The 15,845-nt window shown below is 34.9% G+C and overlaps 1 protein-coding gene across 7 annotated transcripts in view; it reads right to left on the reverse strand.

Annotated features, from left to right (window-relative positions):
* Window positions 1-15,845, reverse strand: part of BRAF (B-Raf proto-oncogene, serine/threonine kinase) — a 147,117-nt gene that overhangs the window by 101,634 nt on the left and 29,638 nt on the right. For all 7 annotated transcript variants that reach the window (XM_069462732.1, XM_069462731.1, XM_069462729.1 and 4 more), the window contains exon 2: window positions 263-364. In XM_069462732.1, coding sequence (XP_069318833.1) covers window positions 263-364 — 102 coding nt within the window. The remainder of the gene's footprint in view (window positions 1-262; window positions 365-15,845) is intronic.

The following is a 15,845-nucleotide window of genomic DNA, read 5'->3' on the forward strand; positions in this document are numbered from 1 at the left end:
AGTGTTCTCTCTCTTCTTTTTTAATTCAAAGAAATATTTTGAAATTTCCCCCTTAGTTTTGTAAATTACAAAAAGTAATGTTTATTGTAACAAGTGAAACAAAACAAGATTAAGAATTATAATAAAGGCAAAACTAATTCTCTCTTCTTGTATCTATTCCTAATCCTATCCCCTAAAATAACCAAGATTATCAGTACTAATGCTTTTATAAATTCATTTTTTCTTCCCAAAATCACTAACGATATGATACTCAAAAGCTTACCTCCAGATATATTGATGGTGGATTATGCTCCCCACCAAATTTGTCCAACAGGGCCTCTATATGTTCTTGTGTCAACTTAATCATTTGTTTGATATTCCACACCTAAAAAATATTTTAAAACAATTTAAATAAAAGTTACTTAGGATATGAATTAGAAATATTTTAACGTAGACAACTATACTGCAGTAACTTTCAATGTTCCTCAAAATTTAGAGCTTAAAGATCATTTAGTATAGTGGTTTTCTCTTTTATTGTTAAGCGTCTTTAAATTTTCTTCTACACTAGTAACATATTCCAACTCTAAAAGATTCAAATGATACATTAGTATTCAGAATAAACTATGAAAATCTCTCTTCCCCTTCCCCACACTCCCAGGCCCCCCATCAAACAGTAAGTGCTGCTTATGGTTTGGTGAGCATCCTTCCATGTCTCCTTTTCTCTCACGTAAAAAACAAATACATAGATATATAAAATATACAAATACATATAAATACTATATAAAAATATTTTAACACTTGCTTTTTTCACTGAACAACAATGTCTGAGAATTATTATATATATCAGTACATATATAATTTACTCCTTTTTAATGGCTGTACAGCATTCATTTCATAATACTATCATGACATTGCTTATTTCAGTAGTCTCCAAACTTCAGGGGTAACCAGGGGTTAGGTAGAAACATATACTTTTAAAAGAATCAATCCTCAACTTCTATTTGTACTCTCCCTAAATGATTTGCTTAAGAACTTGTTCTCCTTGCCTACTTCCCCTTTTAAAATCATCAGTTTCCACTTCACAAAAGAAAGGCAAAATTCTTATCCGCCTCAAATACTAAGATGCACTGTTCTGAGATGCATAAATTCCAACCAATTGATAATTCTGTACTTAACAGATGGATTATTAAAAGAGGGAAATCCCTTGAGAGAAAAGGGGGAAAAATTAAGAGCAGAACCTCATTTTGTCAAGGAAACAGATCTGTGGCAAGGCTCTAAGCCTTATCCATCTATGCAACCAGCCAGCCTAGAGTTGAGAAGTCTAATGGTTATAATAAAGGCACATATTAACATGTTTTAAGACAAGCCATCAGATTTTTTTTCTTGATAAAAATGAGTTCAATTTGGTTTGACAGTGAGAACTGGCTTTGCAAATTACATTATATGGTAGACTCTATCTATAAACAGAATGAACTAAATCTGTAGTTTTAAGGTTTGACCAAAAAATGTATTTAAGATAAATATAACACACACTAGAAATTATAGCCTTTAAAACTGTTTAAAGTTATAATGAAAAAAATGTGAGATATAAATTTTAAAATGTATACAGGGAAATAAATGAGGAAAAGGGTTCCAAGACCCTTGGTTTATTTAATAATTCCCTTACTAAACAACATTTAGATTATTCCATTTTTCTCAACGTCAAACAATACTTCAACAAATAGTTCCGAACTGCCTTTCTGGGCAAAGGTGCAAGTTTCCATTTTGATATTGACGTATAAGATTCCTGAATCAAAGGATATGCATATTTAAAAATGTAATAAATGTGCTAAATGGTCTTCCAAAAGATGAAGAATATCAAGTTATACCCCTCTCTGCAGGGTATGAGTTCACCCTTTTCCCCACAATCTTATCAATATCTGGTATTATCAAATTTATGAACTTCTGTCATACTGAAGGGAAAAGGCAATCAAGTTTTAATTTGTATTTCCTATAAAGTTGAGCATTTTTTATTTTTATTAGCCATGTGTGCTTCTGGAAAATTCCCTATACTATATCCCTTTTATTCCAATGAGCTGTTTGTTTCTTTTTATTGATTTATAGATACCCTTTTTTCTGGACATTAATCTTTATTATTCTATGCTTATTTACAGTCTTTCACTTGTTTTTCATTTTATGTCTCTTTTGTCATATAAACTCTTGCTATTCATAAGTACAGTCCATAGGCCAGCAGCATCAACATCTTCTGGAAATTTGTTAGAAGAGCAGAATCTCAGGCTCCATTTCAGACCTACTGAACTTTAACAAAATGATTCATAGGCACAGTAAAGTTTGAGAAGCAATAATAGAGGTTTTAAATTTTTACTACAGTCAGATATTATAATATTTTCTTTTATGATTCCTTCGCTAATTTCTCATATCTCCAATAAGTGTTAGATGTCTTCTTTTCTCTAGCTACACTTTCTGCCTAGGTGATCTCAACCAATCTTGTATTTTTATATGTCAATTACAAGCTGATGAAGTCCAAATTTTAAAATCCAGCTCTGCCCTTTCCACTCAACTCCAGACTCCCAAATGCCTACCAAATATCCCTACTAGGGTAACTTAAAATGGGCATCTCAAATTTAATATGTTCAAAGACTAACTTCTCCCCCCACCCAACCTCACAAAACTTATTTTTCCTACGGTCTCTTCATATCAGAAAATGACAAACTCCATTCTTTGAGTTGATCAAACCAAATACTTTAGCATCATTCTTGACTCTCTTTTTTCTCATACCTGACATCCAATCCATCTCCAAAGCAAAATATATGTAGATATATTCATTTACCACCCTGGCTAAGCCACCATCATTTCTCTCTTAGTTACTGCAATATTCTCTGAAGTGGTCTCTCCTGTTTCATGCCTAGAATAGCACAGTAGCTAGAGTAATCTTTAAGAACCATAACTGCAGATCATATGTCATTCTTTTGCTCAAAACCATCCAATGGCTTCCCAAGTAAAAATCACCAGATCATGACCTGGCCTTCTAACACTTATTTATCCTCATCTCTTACTGTTCTCTCCAGCCTCACTCACTCCTTTCCAATCACACTTAGACTAATTTAACATGCCAAGTATACTCCCATTACAGGATTTTTGCATTTACTATTCCTTCCATCAGGAATGCGGTATTCCCAAGATTTCTACAAGGTTTCCTACCTTACTAAGTTCATTCATCTCTTTATTCCAGTGTCACCTTATCAATGAAGTATTCTCCGATCATCTCATTTAGAATGATTACCACCCCTCTAACCCTCCAAATCCTCTCAAGCACACAGAGGCAGTTTCTATACCCTTTGCTAACTTTATTTGCTCCATAGCACATGTGACCCACCTTACTATATATATTTTACTTGTTTATTTTGTTATTAGCATGTGTCTTCCCCACTCCCCAATAGAATAAGGTCAAAGAGGGTATGGATTTTTGTCTTGTTTTATATATTCCCAGAGCCTAGACCAGTACCTAGCACATAGTAAGCACTCAAATATATATTTGTTGATAAAAATGAATACTTTCTTTAGATCATCCCTCTATGATAAATTCACAGACCATCCAGACATAACTATTTCATAAGTTAGAATTTGATATCTTGAAGTTGATTATGTTTTCCATGTCTGTGAGCTACTTTGAGATCGGAAACATGTTTTATTCAATTTTTTGTCCTCTCATCACTTACTTTGGTGTCTTAGTCATAAGAGGTATTCAATTAAAGCTGAAGCTCTAAGCTGTTTTCAAAGTAGGGTAAGAGGGGGAAGAAAGTAGTTCATTGATTCTTTCCTTTGTCCAGTAAATTCAGGACTCTGTTACCCACACCCTTTTCCCCCAAAGCTCCATAGATAAAACTCATATACAGTTAGCATTAAGAACTACTCCCCCAAGGATGGGAGAAAGAAAGGAGGAAAAATGATTAGAGAAGAGAAATGAGAATGGGAGAAATGAGGAGACTGATCTGATTAGAATAAAATTTTCTTACTGGGGTATAGCAAATGGTAAGAGTGGAGCCAGACCATGAGTGTCTGGAGCTCTAGTTTCTTATCTATCCAAAGAAAAGTAATTTTATATCCAAAGGATGAAGAAGTTACAAGGACCCAAGGTGGAATTTTAAAAAATGAGTTTGGGAGAGAAAATTCCCTCAGATTCTCCAGAAGAGTTCAAGAAAGAACTTTGATGATTCTCATAAAATAGCGAAATATTAAAAAGTAGAATAAGACTTTATAAAGCTAACAGTAGATACACAGTTTTGGTCTTGGAAAAAAAGAAAAATCTTTTACAACAATCCTAAATGAGAAATGAAAAAATAAAAATGAAAACCAAAAATTTCAAGAAAGTTACTAAGATTGCCTAACCTGTTTTAATTTCTTCAGTAGATCACAGCAATTAAAACCAGGCAACCTTAGTAAATAATTGATCATTTCTAGTGACTTTACAAATGGCAAAATTCCCTCTCCAAAAAAAGATTGAGAATGTTTTTAAAAGCCTAGCTTAGGAGATGTCCATGTTAAAATACAAATGCAGATAAACTGCTATGAAAGGTGTGCTATGGCACAAAAAAACTACAGCCATTAACTCCCTTCATCCCTATAAAAAGGTATCAAGTCCAGATTATTATGATTAGTTTCTATCAAATCTTTAAAGAAAATATAATTATATTATTAATAGGTGATAGCATATAAAAAAGAAAATCTTCCAAACTACTTTTATGAAGCTAGCAAAACCTAGATGCCAAAACCTGACAAATACAAAAAAACCCATAAAATAATCCTATATTATGTGTGTGTGTATATATATATATGTTAAGTACAAGGATAGTCATTAATTAACATAATCCTTAATAGGTCAAAGGGGAAAACTGCAGGATTAGCCTAATAGATGTCAAAAAACAAATGAATATTACCCAAAGATATTATAAAAGAGAGAGAGAAATGGTACTAAAATTACAAGAAAATTGTTGAAATAATCATGGTACTGAAAGCAAAGAGGCCAGGGCATCAATCATTTAGTGGGGAAAATTCTGAATATTCCTAAAAATTAGAAAAATATATAATAATCAGTTTGACAAAGAAACCAAAGCTAATAAATTGCAGACCAAAATATATGAAGAAATTTCTACTGAAATAACTCTAGAAGACCTCCAAGCTTAAAGACAATGCATATAAAGAGAAAGCATGAGGAAATTATAAAAACCTGAGTTTTGAATCATAGTCATTAAAATGAAATCTTGAGTGAAGTAAACAGATTAGGAGTTACAGAGAGAATTAAAGAACTAAAAGAAGATTCTGGAAAAAAAAATTAGCCAAAAGGCAGAGATAAATGGATGGAAAATATAAAAGACATGAAGAATAGAATTAGTTAACCGGAGAGGTAAAGAGTGAATGGGGGCTGGTCGTGGTGGTTCATGCCTAGCACTCTGGGAGGCCGAGGCAGGAGGATCGTTCGAGGTCAAGAGTTTTAGACCAGCCTGAGCAAGAGCGAGACCCCGTCTCTACTAAAAATAGAAAGAAATTATCTGGCCAACCAATATATATGTAGAAAAAATTAGCCGGGCATGGTGGCGCGTGCCTGTAGTCCCAGCTACTCGGGAGGCTGAGGCAGTAGGATCGCTTAAGCCCAGGAGTTTGAGGTTGCTATGAGCAAGGCTGACACCACAGCACTCTAGCCCAGGCAACAGAGTGAGACTCTGTCTCAGGAAGAATAAAAAAAAAGAGTGAATGGGGGAGACATTTGAATAGAAGATGGCCATAAACTTTCCACAACAAAAATAAAAAATACTCAGATTAGACTAGTACACTGAGTCCTAACCATGACAGATAATACTAAATCCAAAACTATACAGGTTGAAGTGAAAGAGCAGAGTTCTTATGGTCAACCAGAGAGAAAAGAAAAATAAGTTAGATGACAGTGAAAGCAGCAAAAAGATACTGAAATGAATTTAAGATGTAAAAAGAAAACAGCTGACAATCTAGAAAAGGGCAACTGAACCCTGAAGGAATAATATAAAATGGCATGATAGGCTGAATAATGCCCACCTGCACCCAAGATGATTGCATAGCATACTAAAACCCAGAACCTGTAAATGTTACTTTATATGGCAAAAGGAACTTTGCTGATGTGATTAAGTATCTTGAGATAGGGAAATTATCCCTGATTATCTACAATGGCCCTAAATGCAATCACAAATATCTCTGTAAGAGGGAAATAAAGTGAAATTTTACTATAGAGGATTAGGCTACATGAAACCTAGCAGGGAGCGATTTGAAGATGCTATACTGCTGGCCTTGAAGATGGAAGTAGCCATGAGCTAAGAAATGCAAGGAATGCAGCTCTAGAAGCTACAAAAGGCAAGAGATTGGATTCTTCCCTACAGCCTCTAAACAGAGCATGGCCTTGCTGATATCTTGGTTTTGGCCTTGTGAAACCCATTTCTGAGCTCCAGAATTATAACAGAATAAATTTGTGGTGTTAAAAATGACCAAGTTTAGGCTGGGTGCGGTGGCTCACGCCTGTAATCCTACCACTCTGGGAGGCCGAGGTAGGCGGATCGCTGGAGCTCGGGAGTTCGAGACCAGTCTGAGCAAGAGCAAGACCCCGTCTCTACTAAAAATAGAAAGAAATTATCTGGACAACTAAAATATACATATAGAAAAAATTAGCCAGGCATGGTGGCACATGCCTGTAGTCCCAACTACTCGGGAGGCTGAGGCAGTAGGATCGCTTAAGCCCAGGAGTTTGAGGTTGCTGTGAGCTAGGCTGATGCCACAGCACTCACTCTAGCCCGGGCAACAGAGCGAGACTCTGTCTCAAAAAAAAAAAAAACCCGACCAAGTTTGTGATAATTGCAGTCATAAGAAGCAAACACAAATAGTGAACCTAGAGGCTACTCTAAATAAGCACAGACTATATAAAATAACAAAACAATGACTACAACTAATGGAGGAAAGGGCCAGCATTAAAGCATTCCAAGATCCACCTATTATTATTCTAGAATAGGGATGCAGGAATATCTTATTGTATCAAAACAACACAGGGGCCAACCTGAAGGGACCCCTACTGGCCAAATTTGAAATTTTTCAGCAAAAAGAGTAATCAGCTATAACACAGTGCATATATTAAAAACAACAACAAAAAAAGAACTCCTAAGTCCCTAAAAATAAAAAGAGGGAGGGAGCATTTGTTACCACTGTAGTTGATTATTACATTCCTCAGATAATTGAACATTAAATGAAAAGAACTACAAATTATATACTCATCCTGCCTTTTTAGGAAAAATTAAGAGTTATTCCCATTTGATGTGGGGAAGCTCTTCTTTATAAAAGAATCCCAGCTGATATAAAATAACTGGTTCAGGAAAGGATCAAAGAATGCTAAAACCATTAAGTGAAAAGTTGATGGGAGGCTGGGTGCAGTGGCTAACATCTATAATCCCAGCACTTTGGGAGGCCAAAGTGGGAAGACTGCTTGAGACCAGGAGTTTAAAACCAGCTTGAGCAAGACAGACCCTGTCTCCACGAAAACTAGAAAAAAATTAGCTGAGAATGGTAGTGTGTGTCTGTAGCCCCAGCTATTCGGGAGGCTTAGGCAGGAGGATCGCTTGAGCCAGGAGTCTGAGGTTGCAGTGAGCTATGATGATGTCACCATACTGCAGCCCCAGGAACAGAGGGAGACCCTGTCTCAAAAAAAAAAAAAAAAAAAAGCTGATGGGGAACAGGATACTCACATAGAGTATTTCCCCATACATTAAAGATAAAGGGGAAAACATACCTTTACAAGGAAATATGTGGCTTAGAACCATCAATAGTGGGACAATCCAACATATACCTCTTGATGTGATGTAAGTAACACATCATCCATGAATTGCACTTGCAAAACATTTAAATGAATCTAATCAAGGCTTTATACTTAGCTTTTTTTTTTTTCTTTTTACGAATGGATCTTAGTTTGGGGATGGAGGAAAGCTTTAACAGACATTCTTAGGACAACTGCAGAAATCTGAACATGTACTATTAATAGATGTAAGATTACAGAATTGTTAGTCTTCTTAGATGTAATAATATTTTAGTCAGATGAAATAATTTCCTTTTTCTTAGAAGATGTAAATACAGCAAAATGTTAACAATCATTGAATCCTGGTAATGTAGGTAGCGTTTATATGAGCGTTCACTGCACTATTATTTCTGTAGGTTTGAGTTTTTGCCCAAACTTTTAATTTCTTTTTCCTTTAATATTAAGTAGTCTTCTTTCTCCCCAACAATGCTTTTTCTCTTAAAGACTGAATTATTTCTGGTATTAGCCTATCTATATCAGTGTTCTTACCACTATTTTCCTGGTATGTCTTTTCTCATCCTTTAACTTGCAACCATTGCGTGTCTCTCATAAATGGATTATAGACAGATTGTTTCTGTTGGCTTGTTTTGTTTTAAACTTATTTGGTTGTATTTTAACCAAAGAATTTAGTTCACTTACATTTTCACAGCTGATTTATTTCTACCATTTTACTATGTCCTTTCTACTTATACTACGTTTTCCTGCTTTTCAAACTTCTATTGAATTCTCAAGTTTTGGTATTCTTCCTTTTATATTTATTAAAACACAGTGGCACATTCTAGGCCACAAGTTTCAAAAATACAAAAATATTACATCTACATACTGGGCACATTCTAGGGCACAAAGCAAGTTTCACAAATGTAAAAAAACTGTTACCACACAGGCCATATATGCAATTAATTTAGAAATCAATAACAAAGTTTGAATAGTTTTGAAAAATTCAACATTAATTCAAGTAAAAATCTTAAATGTTGGAAATAGGAATCATTTGACTTAATATAGAATATCTATAAGAAACTTGTGGGAAAATATCACAGTGAATAATCAAGAATAAAACAAGGGTGCCTGTTATAGTTGCTATGATATACAGGAGATTATAGCTAACGGTATGAGATATAAAAAAGTCAAGAATTAGAATGGTAGTACAAAAATTTTTTTGTAGGAAGCATGTTATCTACCAAAGAGAACCTATAAATCATCAGGGCTAACAACTATTAACTATAAAAACTAATGGAGGAGTTTAGCAAGGTTGAAAATGGTAAATAGCTAGGTAAAGATAACACATTAGTCCTCTCCTCTTAGTTTCCTTAATTAAATATGTTTAATAGTTGAAAGAAAAAACTATTGCTAATGAGGCTTTCAATGAATGGAAATGTAATACGCAGCCAACAATAAGAGAAAGGAGTGAGGGAGGATAAGAAACCTAAATAGGTTAACATTTCCATAATCCACTAAAGAAATAATTGATTCTAAGCAGATGGTGAAAACTTAAGCATGTATATTTTAATCTCCAGAGCAATCAATAAAACTAAATAAAGAGAGAAAATTGTTTTAAGCTGTAATAGGTAAATTTAAAAGGAATACAAAAAATTGTTCAAATAATCCAAAGGAAGGCAGGAATAGAAAAACAGAGTAACAGAAAACAGAGGAAACTAACAAATTGCTAAACAAGTAAACCTAAATCCAAACATATCAAAATTACACTAAATGTAAATGGTCTATAGACACAAATTAAAAGACAAAGATTGTCAGAGGGATCTTAAAAATGACCCAACTGTATGTAGTTTACAAGTAACTCACTTCAAATACAATGACACAGTTAGGTTAAAAGTAAAAGTATGGGGAAATACATTTAATGCAAAAACTTTAATCAAAAGAAAGCTGTACTGGCTATGTTAATATCAGACCAAAAAAAGGAGGGGGAAGAAAAATGACATTAAATAATGATAAAGGTGTTAATTCACCAAGAAAACAAAAATGTACAAAGGTGTATGCATCTAATAATAGAGCTTCAAAGAACATGAAGTAAAAACTCACGGAACATGAAAGAAGAAAGACAAGTTCACATTTATATTTGATGACTTCAGTAACAGAACTAGTAGATAGAAAATTAGTAAGGATATAGAAAAATCAACAGCATCATCAACCAACCATATCTGATATTTAGATAACAATTCAACAACAGCAGAATACACACTCTTGTCAAATGCACACAGAACATTTGCCACAACAGACCACATTCCGAGTCATAAAACAAACCACAAGTCTCTACTAAAAATAGAAGACCATGTCTCTACTAAAAATAGAAAGAAATTATCTGGACAACTAAAAAATATATACAGAAAAAATTAGCCGGGCATGGTGGCACATGCCTGTAGTCCCAGCTACTCGGGAGGCTGAGGCAGAAGGATTGCTTGAGCCCAGGAGTTTGAGGTTGCTGTGAGCTAGGCTGACACCACGGCACTCTAGCCCGGGCAACAGAGTGAGACTCTGTCTCAAAAAAAAAAAAAAAAAAAAAAAAAAAAAAAGAGGATATTGAATGTTCCCAACACAAAGAAATAATGTTTGAGATGGATATGCTAATTATCCCTGATCTGATCACAATACATTCTATGTAACTATGTAGCCCATAAATATGTACAATTATTATGTGTCAATTAAAAATAAGATAAATCTTTTCTTACTGTGTGTTGGTGGTAACCTAGATGGAAACCTATTGGTTCTTCTGTATATAGAATTTGTATCTGATTCTCATGGAACACTTATTGCTTCTCAAGTCCATCAGTGGACTGTCCTGGATTTTTAATTAACACTCATATGTACAAATAATGATTGTTCTATGTTTTCTTTTTCCATCCTTCTTTGTCTCTCTCTCTCTTTTTTTTTTTTTTCTTGTTCTAATGCATTGGCTAGGGCTTTCCTTATAATATTTGATAGTTGTAACGATAATAGGCATCTCTATTTCTCCCATCTTTAATGGGAATGCATTTATTATGCTTGATGATTTATTATAAGCTTCTTATAGGTACCCTATAGAAGTTTAAGAATGTTTCTTCCATTTCTAGTTTGCTGACAGTTGAGTTTTTTAAAATCATAAAGGTGTATTGAATTTTGTCGGATTTTTTCCCTACATCTATTGAGGTGATCATATGGTTTTTTTCTTCCTTTCATCTATTAATGTAGGTAACAGTGTTAGTAGACAACTTCCTAGATTTGAGTAACTTGTGTTACTGGATACATTTTATCACAATGTGTATTCTTTTAATTCATTGTTGAATTTAATTGGCTAATACAGCTTTTTACTTAGGGATTTTACAGCTGTGTTTACAAATGATATTAGTCAACAGCGCTCTTGTGCTCTTCCACCAGTTTTGGTATCAGAGTTATATTAATGCTGTTAGAAAAAGCTGATCAGCTTTTCAGGTTTTAGTATGATTTTGGACAGTTTTATATCAGACCAGAGAAAATGTTTGTTGAAAGTTGGTTGAATGGGCTTTAGGTAACCTCTGGGCCCATTCTTTTACTTTCAACCTTTCTGAGTGAGTTTTAGAAATATATCTTACATATAGCATTTGTTTGAGCTTTGGCTTTTGAGCCAGTTTTTTCCTTTTTTGTTTTTATTATAATAGATGAGTTTGTCCCATTTATATTTTACCGATAAAGCAGTTCTCCCATATCATTATAATTTTTCTTTGGGGACTTTTTATTTTTTGTCTCTTAAGGATTCGTGTGTGTATATATTTGTTTCCCATCTAGTAATTTTTGACAGTTTATAAATCTTATTCAATTCTATTACTACCTTTATAGATTTAATATCAGTAAACCTCCATTTCTTGATTTGTGAATATAATCAGGTTTATCTTAACCCCTTAAGATAAGAAAATCAACATACTTACCCACCCACCCCCAATTACCCTTTCATCTCTTCATATGAGATATAAGCTTTGTCAATGAAAAAAGAATGAACACATTTATTTTTTACTTTATCCTTAAGTCTCAAAGTTATGTATTTGAATGCATTATTCACCTTTAATTTTTTAAAACCATGACTTCTTGATTTCTAATACTGCTGTTTTATTAATCTTTTTATCAGCTGGATTTTGCTATCAAGTAGTTCAGTGTTTTCCTAAGAATGGCTTCCGGAGTTTAAGATTGACATTCATGGCCTTCATACCTGCATAAAAGTTGGGTGACTATAAAATCCTTGGGTCACATTTGTTTCTTCTTTGAACTCTGTAGATACTTTTTCACTAACTTTGTCTCTTCTAGCCTTAAGTATTGCTGGGGAGAGAAGTTGTAAGTAAGACCAGCCTGATTACTTCCCTTCTGTTCCTTAGCTGCCAAGTATACTAAGTTCTCTAGGGTTAAGACTTTTTCTGGTACATTTATTATTTTTTCTTCTTCAGGTACATCATTTATGTTTATGCTAGTCTTTCTCTGTCTTCCATAATTAGCATTATTTCACATTTTAAATTCTTTGTTCTTTTTCATTAAATGTGGCTTTTCCCCCTTCAAGTTTATCTTCCATGTCCCTGACAACAGTGTCTAGTCTACTTTCTGCTGTTTCCAACCTAACCTTCATTTCTGAAATGGTCTTATTACCTTCCATTTCCTTCTTGAACTCTACTAACTCACTTTTCATCTCCTATTTCATTTGTTCAACTTTTTTCAGTCTTTTTTTTCCTAAAATGCATTTGATAGTGATAGATGAGGAGATTATCAGACAGTTGTTTCCCTGATTGACTTTTTTTCTGTGTATTTGCATCTGCCCTTTGCCTATTAATGTTTCTCTTCCCACCCCCCACACCCTCTTTCAATGGTGGGGGGGGGGTAGGCTAAAATTTCTAAGCATAGGCCCCATGCTGGATTCTTTCTCTTTATTATCCATCCTTGTCTCTGAATAGAAAGCACTTCTGTTTGAGCTTGCTCTTAGCTCAAGAATGTCATGGGGAACAGCAGGGAGAACAAGCCTAATCAAGCCCAAGCTTTTTTCAGACATCTTGTTTCAGAAAGCTTGCTCACCAAATCTCATGTGTTCTCTACCCTAGGAATATATCACTCTTCTCTTTTTAATGTCTTTTTCCCCCTTCCTGCCATTTTGGGCCAAACCAATCATTCAGTCAGGGTGAACAGTCCATCTAGGCAGGAGATAAGTGAGACTTATGATGAAGTTTGATATCAACAGATTCCTGTTTGATGATTTAATATCTATTTTTATTCTGCTCAGATGCCTTAAGCCTTTTATATCTTATGTTCAATGTCATTCTTACAAAGGAAATGGTTCCCATAATGAATAAAAAAAAATTACTAGTTCTCTCCTTTAACAAAGTAATTGTTTTTATTTTATGTGACTTGCTCTCATGTAATATTTTGTTCCCTGGACTGAGGGGTGGGGAAGAGAGAGAGAGGTCTGTGTTCTCCTTTAAAAATAAATGTCTAAATCAGGTAAGAGCTCCATAAAATGTCAAGTCAGGTCTTCTGTGATCTTGTTCTTTCCTGCCTCTCCACCTATGTCCATCAGCAACCCCTGTGGAGTACTAAATGCTCTAGCACATTATTTAATAAAGTTTATATTGTAGAATACTAATTATTCAATGTGTTCTCTCAAAGACAGTTTGCATAGTCAACAATTTTGGAAAATTATAAATGTTCCTTATTATCTAACCTGTTCAGTTTGAGTTCAGAATGAGGGGCTACTGTGTTAATTTGAATCTTATTTGATTTCTATATGTCACATATTAAGAGATTCATCTAAAAAGTATCTAAATTGATTTGGCAAGCAAGAGATATCCTGTACTATAGCTCCCCTTTGGGATTTCATAATTAGATATTAGAATAGTAAAAATCGAGAATTGTAGTAAAGAAATTTACTGTAAGGCTGGTGGCAGGCACACCTCCCCTCCCTAATGGAAAAAGAAGAAGCCCACCAGACCTGCCAAGAACAATGCCTGCAAGGCCCAGCTAAGTTAAAGGATGACCACACTTGGATGGTTACCCTGATAAGAGTCATGGTTCCTAGAGTCTACACATACCACCAGCCCCTCCTATTTCTCAATACCTGCCCTAAAACTGCAACGGAAAATTCCTTGCTCTCCCCATCATAAATCTTCCCGCCAAAGAAACCCCCATCCCCCAGCCCTAAAAACATATATAGGCCCACTCAGACTTCTAGGCGGGGCAACTTTTCTGGTCCACTCATGGGACCCATGAAGCTCGCCCAGGTCCCTCTCTTGGGACTCGTTACCCTTACCTGGGAGCGCTCAAATAAAGCCTCTTTACTTATCCCTTTCAACTCTGCTAGTCTTTCTTTCTCTGGCGCCAGCCAATCCAAAAAACCTTACATTTGGTGCCGAAACCCGGGAGGGTGCTTTGACTTTCGGCTGCGCTGCCCCTCCCGTGGACTCCAGTCTTAAACCTTACACTTACCTTTGTTTAAATTAGAATTTTCTAAACTTCCCTGACTATGGAATATTGCTTGTATAGTATGTGTTAATATACTTTGAAACATTTAGGGAAATGTTGCTTAATACCAATCAAACTCTTTTGACAGCCAAACTCTTGTGTTTTTTCAGGAGAGTATCCTATTGTTTCTGGCTCTTTGGGCCTACAATGTTCTCTTCCTTCATCTGTCCCCCACCCCCCAATCTTTTTTCAGTGGTTTCTGAGGTGGTACCTGCCTCACTGGGAGGCATTTGGAAATATTTTGATTATCACAATGAGTGGGGAATGCTGTTTGGCATTTAATGCCCACAGATCAAGGAACACAATAAACCAGAAATCCTGCAGAGCAAAGAACTGCCTTGCCCAAAATACCACTTACACATGCTATCTTAACTGACCTCTACTTAACCAATTTATCAGTATAACTGATGTTTTCCATTTCAAGAAATATTTGCTATCAAATTAGGTGTGGATCATATTTAAAGGAAGATCACTGGCCTAACATCAAAGATTGGGGAATGAATGTTCATTTTACCATTTTATGTTAAAATAAAATGTTTAAGGCCTGTGTTTACCATTGCTCATGATTCCCTAATGTAACTGACCTTTTCAGTTCACCAACCACCAGACATAACTACATTGACTGAGGGGCTTCTTTTGCACCCGCATCAGGGTTGGAACTGTGACAATTTATTTATGGCGGTGAGATTACAGTTTCTTTCAGCAGCCTTCTTATCTGGTCATCTAAATTCAGCTGAATTATTGCACAAAAAGTTTTTAAACTTCCTCTTTTGGAATGGTCATTTACTTTCAGAACTTTAGCTTCCTCCTTGTTACCTTACAGGGTTTTTGTGAGAGTATTAAATCTATCAACAGTAGTTCAGATTCTCATTACTTCTTGCCTATAATTGTAGCGTGCTTTTAATAGGACTCCTTGCTTCTAGTACCTCTTAGACTTGTTGGATAGCCTAAACATTATTGCCAGAGTAAATATCCTAAAATATAATATCTAATCAGATCAAAAGCCATTTATAACAATAAAAACTGCATTAAAAATTACCATATATGCTGGGCTTAGATGTGGTCTTTGCAAGAGATGTTCATTAAACAAATTATTTTTTAAAATGCAAATATATACATGCACATAAATTCTGAATTGTGTTATGTGCCAAAAGAAAAAATATGGGGTGCCATGAGAGTGTAACGAGAATCCAATATAGATTGGAAGGAGGGTGATGAGGAAAGACCCCACTGAGGAAGTGAGATGTAAACTATCTGAAGAACCTGCACTTAGTTTGGAAAAATGCTGGGCAAAGAGTATTCCTGGAAGAAGAAATAGCATGTGTGAAGGCTCTGCTGCTGAATTTGACTGAGCTTATTGAGTAGAGGATGAAGAGAATAGTACCTGATGAGGTAAGATGTAGGCAGGGATAAGATCTTTTCAGAGTTTGTCTATACTAAGAAATTTAGGTTTTATTCTGAGTGATTGTGGAGCCATTAAAGGTTTTAAGCGAGTTAAGTGATGTGAACAGGTATATGGTTTAGGGAATTCACTCTGACT

This window comes from Eulemur rufifrons, chromosome 29 (genome assembly GCF_041146395.1).
Source record: "Eulemur rufifrons isolate Redbay chromosome 29, OSU_ERuf_1, whole genome shotgun sequence".
NCBI classification, from domain to species: Eukaryota; Metazoa; Chordata; class Mammalia; order Primates; family Lemuridae; genus Eulemur; species Eulemur rufifrons.